This window comes from Glycine max, chromosome 18, assembly GCF_000004515.6.
Source record: "Glycine max cultivar Williams 82 chromosome 18, Glycine_max_v4.0, whole genome shotgun sequence".
Classification (NCBI taxonomy): domain Eukaryota; kingdom Viridiplantae; phylum Streptophyta; class Magnoliopsida; order Fabales; family Fabaceae; genus Glycine; species Glycine max.
In genome coordinates, this window is record NC_038254.2 from 30,530,810 (window position 1) to 30,538,110 (window position 7,301).

Genomic DNA, 7,301 nt, shown 5'->3' on the forward strand with positions numbered 1-7,301 from the left:
GTATGATGTTATATATTATTTTTAAAAGTACTTTATTTTAAAGTATTAATAAAATATAACTTTTTGACTTAATAAATAATATATTATTTAAAATGACACTATATTTAATTTATATTGATATCATTTACCTCTCTCTCTCTCTCTCTCTCTCTCTCTCTCTCTCTCTCTCTCTATATATATATATATATATATATATATATATATATTAATCTAACTGTATCTTTCTTTAGTGTTACATTTTAGTTATATATAATGATAAAATCAAATTAATATATTATGTTAATAAGTTAGATTGACCTGATCTAGTACTAAATATAATTTGGTCTTGGTTGAGTTAAATTCGTGTTTGCAAATTGACTCTAACGATATTTTCGAGCCAATAAGATTTAGGTTAATCAATTCCAATCCGTCCCCAAGAATACCATAGTTTAAACTTTAAATTTTGCTCAAAGTGAAATGAGTCTAGAAATTAAAGGGCATGCATGTGTTGTGACCAAGAACCCGGCCAGAAGTTTAGAAGGCATACGCCATAAATAGAAAGAGAAGCCATTTATGCCTATATAAACATGCAGCCTTTCATGCCTCCGAATAGCCGCATTTCTTTGTTTCAAATTTGATCTTCGCCGTTCATGTTCCCACAAGTTTCTTGCCAGCCACTTCGTTTCATCTTTCTTTTTTATTCTTTTGGTCAAATTTTTCATTTCAATATTCCATCTTCAATGATTTATCTCATTTTATATCCATCAGACTCGATAATCTTAATCACCAGCAGTCCACCAAAACACTACTTTTGGCATGATTTGTAATCTAATAGTCAATCTTTTTAATTATTTTTACTTTAATACTCATCATTTGTAATGTGTTTATTCAGTATTTTCAATGTGTCCAACTGTCCATGGATATATACCAGTCAAAATATATTTTAAATTATTTTTACTATTAATATTCAATCTTATCTAATATAATATATATGAAAAAATCTCATCCAGTCAATTAAAGGACACTTATGATCTTTCATCTTAAAAGGTTTGTGTACTGTTGTTAAACTCAAATATATGATAAATATATTAATTTTTATAATAATTATTATCTTAAAATTATATTTATAATATTTTTATTATCCACAAGAATCTAAGAACTCAAACTCCCACACCATATACATGTTTAATCAATTATACTAGAACCAGGATATTAATAATAACTTATCATTGCTTTGTTAACCTTTTTACAATGACAACACACAAATATTAAACCCATCTCTATAATTTTTTAAGAGAAAAAAATCTGACCTCCAAGTGTCGGGGCGTCGCGGTTCACTGGAACACTTACTGTTTGTCAACACACACGCAACCACCGCCGAAACCAAAACCTAAATAAAACACCAATAGTGGTCCCCACCATACTTCCGTACTATGGGCATGACTCAACGTGACTTGAGAGTTACCAACTTGAAATTGCATCTTTACACGTATCCTTTCCCATCCCTTGCTCGTCTTTATAAATGCCCCCTATCTTTGCCTCCAATGCACAAACTACTACTCTCACATTCATCCACTTTTCTTCAAAGTCTTCATCTCATATCCTCTTTGTTGTGTCCTCACACGAGTGTAGGAACGGCATTATTGTGATGGACAGCCAGGATCTTTCTTCGCCACCCCACGTGGACGCATCTCGACCGTCCCTTGGGTTCCCCTTGGGCACTGCCCTTCTCTTGATCATCATCTTCACCTTGAGTGGCGTCCTCTCTTGCTGCTACCATTGGGATAGGGTGTGTTCCCTCCGTCAATCTTTCTCTGATTCCGAACCCCAAATGCCTTCCTCACCCACCAAATCTAAGCACTCCAAGGTATCCTCTACCCCTCATAATTTTTTTAATTATCCTAATTAGAGTTTTCGACATGATAAGATTCTGATGTATGCTCATAATTAAGCTTTTATCTTTTGAATCAATTATAAAACTAATCTGACAGTAATACTTAAAACTTTTCATTCTTTCTAAGTATGCAATACGTGAAAATTTATCCTGAGTTTTTTTTTTTTATCAGACTCAACATGTTACCTACTGAGCTCCATCCTCCGTCACTAATCACTACCCATAGTATAACCTATGATGGTTTTTATTATTACAAATGTTATAGTCGTGTTACTAGTTAGTACCAACATAAGACCACACGTTGTTCATTTTCTTACGGATTTTCTTTTCTCGTTTTGTTAGGAATTGAAGCAAAACAGGGGACAAAGCTTGCCAGTGTTGATGCCAGGGGATGATGTGCCAAAGTTCATAGCCATGCCGTGTCCGTGCCAGCCTTCAAGACCAGACAGCATCGTTGTCACCGTCGAAATGGAGAAGCCACCGCCCAAACCGCCGCAACTACCAGTCCCTTTCTATTTGTAATTAGCTGCTTCCAAGGTTTCAAAATGGGCCAAGATTCTTCTCCACAACCACAATTTTCAAAATATCAATTATCAAAGATCACAGCGAATCTTCTGGAACCACAGTATCATAGATCACGACAAAACTTCTGAAACCTAAATTTAAAAATCTTGGCTAGTTGTGCTACTGCTTCTCATCACATGTTTCTATTTCCCACCATTTGTTGTACTAATGTATATTCATTTTGTTCACCCAAATTAGAGTGTAAGAAATAAAATGCAAAAAAAATAAAATAATAAGGGATAGGTAGGGTTGCAGGTCAATTCGTAGATTTTGAGATCAATTTCATTTGATTCAATCCATCCTTGTGTAGTATCTAAACTATTAAGCAGTTTCTAGATGGTGGATATTGCATCTGAGACGCACGTTGAAGATGAAGCTATGCACCAGAGGCATTCAGCTAGGACGAAGCAGCTACCCAAGCATTGTGATATCTACCAATTAGGATAGAAGGGCTTGGGGAATGGGGTAAAAGCTGTGGGTAGATCGTAGGCAGGGAAGGTAGTTACGTGTTGTTCATATAGTTAGGGCTTAGCAACAGCAGCTAACCATTTACGGTTAAGCGTGGGTCCTCACGTTATAAAAGTTGTAACCAACTTGAAGAGGATATGGATAATCCAGAAGTTTCCTTTCTCTCTTGAGCTCCTTCTCTTTCTCTCTGAACTCGCGTTTTCTTCTTCCCTGCGAGCTTCGAGCTCTCTCGCGGGTCACGCGCAGTGTGGAGGTTCCCTAGCCCTCGAACGCTAGGTATCATTGGTGCTTTCATTGAGCACAAGTTCTGACGCATGGCGGAAGGCACGAGATCAAAAGCTTTATCGTCAGAAAAAATGGAGGAATTATTCACGAAATTTGCAGCAACAGTTGAGGCGAAAATGGAGACCTTATCGGAGAGGCTAGCACATCTTGAAGCTAGTAGATTCAATCCTCCGCAAGCACAGCCAGAGGTGTCTTCGTTACCGGCATCAGGATCACTCGCAGTGCCGCATCGGATGAAACTGGATGTGCCAAGGTTTGATGGCTCAGACGCCACCGGTTGGATTTTTAAGATTACGCAGTTTTTCGAGTATCACACAACTCCAGATCATGAGAGGCTCACCATCGCATCATTCTATATGGAAGGACAAGCATTAGCTTGGTTCCAATGGATGCACCGAAATGGTCACTTATCATCTTGGCCAGCATTCCTCCACGCCCTCCACTCACGATTTGCATCAACCACTTATGAGGATCCAACGGGATTGCTATGTAAACTGCAACAACGAACAACAGTAAACAACTACCTTATGATTTTGAAACTCTAGCTAACCGAATCATTGGTTTACCTGCTCCTATGGCTTTAAGTTGTTTCATATCGGGCTTGATACCCTCGATTCGCTGAGAAGTTCAAGTCATGCAACCAGCCACCATAAGTCAAGCAGTGGCCTACGCCAGGTTACACGAGGAGAAGCAAAATGATGCGCGAAAGACGTTTCGGCCTTCAACAGGAGCGTCCCCAAGCTCTCGTCAACAACCAACGCTTACACCTTCATCCACTACTCCTTTATTACCTACACCGACGCGCACAAACTCATCCACAGTCCCTTTTAAACGCCTCACGCCGGAGGAACTAGCTATGCGCAGAGAAAAGGGACTATGCTTCCAATGTGATGAAAAATATTCACGAGGTCACAAGTGTTCTTCCTCCTTATTTCTGCTCATCATGGAAGATAATGATGAGGTGCCAGAACCACACGATCAACAGCTGGCCCTGCCGAAAATTGTACCGGAACCACCGCCTATGCAGTTGAGCTTTAATGCATTATCTGGACACGTGGTACCGGAAACACTACGTATGCAAGGGTATATTTGCGGACAACCAGTGAGCATATTGATAGATGGTGGCAGCACGCATAATTTCGTGCACCACAGGGTGGTTATGTCGGTAGGCCTAACGACGACTGTGACTTCACCGTTAAGGGTCACGGTTGGCAACGGCGATGAACTTTAGTGCCAGCAAACGTGTCCTAATGTCGAGGTAACTATTCAGCGACATCCTTTTGTCATTGATTTCCATGTTTTACCTATCTGTGGAGCTGATCTAATCTTGGGAGTACAATGGTTGAAAACGCTGGGGCCGGTGTTGACGGATTACACCATTCTCACGATGAAATTTATGGCCGCCGGCCACCTTGTGGAACTACGTGGTGAACACGAGCAGGCCCTAGAATCTATCTCTTCCTCTCAACTTTGACGCATCATACATACCAATGGAACTAGTATGATGTTTCACATTCAATTGGAACCATGCAAACCCCCACAACCTGAGATTATCCCAATACCTCACGACATTGAGGAGCTGATTAACAGATACTCACAACTATTTCAACCATTACTAGAACTTCCACCTTCGAGGAACACTGACCACGCCATTAACATCTTATCTGAAGCAACACCAGTAAACGTGAAACCATATCGGTACCCCCATTACCAGAAGAAGGAGATAGAAGACCAGATCAGTTCAATGCTGGACAAAGGATTCATACGACCCAACGCTAGTCCCTTTTCATCACCTGTGTTATTGGTGAAGAAGAAGGACAGGTCATGGCGGTTTTGCGTCGATTATAGGGCTCTCAATGCCATAACCATTCGCGATACGTTTCCTATACCAACTATCGATGAGTTGTTAGACGAACTCGGCGGGGCACAGTGGTTTTCAAAGCTGGACTTAATGCAAGGGTACCACCAAATTCTTATGAAAGAAGAGGATATTCGCAAAACCGCATTCAGAACACATCAAGGGCATTACGAGTTTCGAGTAATGCCCTTTGGATTGTGTAACGATCCATCTACCTTTCAAGCAACTATGAATCAACTCTTTCAACCCTTTCTGCGCAGGTTCATCATCGTCATCTTCGGTGATGTGCTGGTATATAGCAAAACAATGGCGGATCATTTGGGTCACCTCGAAAGCGCGTTCAAACTCTTGCTTTCAGGGAAGTTCTCTTTGAAACGTACCAAATGCACTTTTTCCCAGTCCCAACTGGAGTACCTGGGGCATGTCGTCTCCGGCAACGGAGTTGAACCAGTGCCAGAAAAGTTATACGCTATTCAGGAGTGGCCTCTACCTCAATCAGTAAAAGCATTGAGAAGCTTCCTCGGGTTGGTAGGCTTTTATAGACGATTTATTAAAGGGTATGCTAAGATTGTGGCGCCTCTCTCCCAGTTGCTGTGTAAGGGTCAATTTCAGTGGTCGGAGTTAGCCACAAAAGCTTTCATCACCTTGAAGGAGGCGATTTCCACAGCCCCCGTATTAGCACTTCCTAACTTTGATATACCTTTTGTGGTAGAGACAGATGCATCAAGCACCGGCATCGGAGCAGTCCTCTCACAGAATGGACATCCTATAGCGTTCTTCAGTAAGGAATTTTGCCCAAAGCTTCGCCCCTCCTCCACCTACATTCGAGAACTTGCAGCCATCACCATGGCCGTTAAGAAGTGGCGCCATTATTTGTTAGGTCACCCTTTCGTGATCCTCACTGATCACCAGAGTTTAAGGGACCTTATGACTCAGGCAGTGCAGACGCCGGAGCAACATCGATACCTCATCCGGCTATTGGGATTTGAATATAGTATTCAGTATCGGCCAGGGCGTGAGAACGGAGTCGCAGACGCATTATCGCGAGTTGTTGCAGAAGACACTCAGGCTTCTTTGTATCTACTGTCCATACCCCAGTTCTCTTTTCTTGCTGATCTTAAGAAGGAGTTAGTCACACACCCAGAGGCCTTAACGTTGCTAGAGAAAATTCAAAAGGAAGCCACGATAGCCTCTGAGTATAAGCTCGAAAATGGGTTGATCATCCACAAGTAGCGCCTTTGGCTTCCATCGGGATCCGCCATCATTCCATTACTCATGGAAGAGTTTCATAGTACTCCAACAGGAGGCCATTACGGGGTTCAGAAAACACTACAACGACTCCAGGAGAACTTCACATGGAGTTCCATGTGCAAAGATGTTTGCACCTTCGTCGCGGCTTGTGTCACATGCCAGTTGACAAAGTATGATAATCGCAAACCTGCAGGGCTCTTGTGCCCCCTCCCGGTGCCATATCGGCCATGGGAAGACCTAAGCATGGATTTCATTGTTGGGTTACCATCATATAAAGGAAATACGTGCATTCTCGTCGCCGTGGATCGTTTTTCTAAGGGGCTCCATTTGGGGATGCTACCCACTAAGCACTCTGCAAAATGGGTGGCGGAGCTGTTCACATCCATGATCATTCGTCTTCACGGCTTGCCTCGTAGCATCATCACGGACTGGGATCCTTTATTTGTCAGTAAGTTTTGGCAAGACTTATTTGCCTTAAGTGGTACTAAGCTTCGTCTCAGCTCCTCCTACCATCCACAGACAGATGGGCAGACGGAGGTTGCAAACCGAATCATAGAACAGTACCTACGGGCATTTGTTCACCGCAAGCCTTCGTCGTGGGGGCAATTTTTGATATGGGACAAATGGTCTTATAACACTCCATGTCATTCCGGTACCAGGGTAACCCCTTTCGAGATCATCTATGGTCGAAAACCACCAGCCATTCCAGAGTATTTGGGGGGTGCTGCATCAGTGGCGGAGGTGGATGAAATGCTTCGTCAACGAGAAGAAGTTTTGCAGTTGCTTCGTCGGAAACTGCTTAAGGCACAACAAAAGATGAAACACGTAACAGATGCTCGCCGTAGACCTCAGGAATTCAATATCGGAGATTGGGTTTTGGTCAAACTTAGACCACACCGCCAAGTCTCAGCTTCGGAAACCACATATTCGAAGCTCACTAAGCGCTACTATGGCCCCTTCGAGGTGCAGGAACGGTTGGGTAAGGTCGTGTATCGACTAAAG

At 42.2% G+C, this 7,301-nt stretch overlaps 1 protein-coding gene across 1 annotated transcript; it reads left to right on the forward strand.

Annotated features, from left to right (window-relative positions):
• The first annotated feature begins 1,472 nt into the window (after nt 1–1,472).
• LOC100803062 (uncharacterized protein At5g65660) lies at nt 1,473–3,067 on the forward strand. The gene is made up of 2 exons (XM_003552015.5): nt 1,473–1,846; nt 2,216–3,067. Exons 1-2 carry the CDS (start codon nt 1,502–1,504, stop codon nt 2,393–2,395), a joined length of 525 nt encoding a protein of 174 aa, XP_003552063.2. The 5' UTR covers nt 1,473–1,501; the 3' UTR covers nt 2,396–3,067.
• The last annotated feature ends 4,234 nt before the right edge of the window (nt 3,068–7,301 follow it).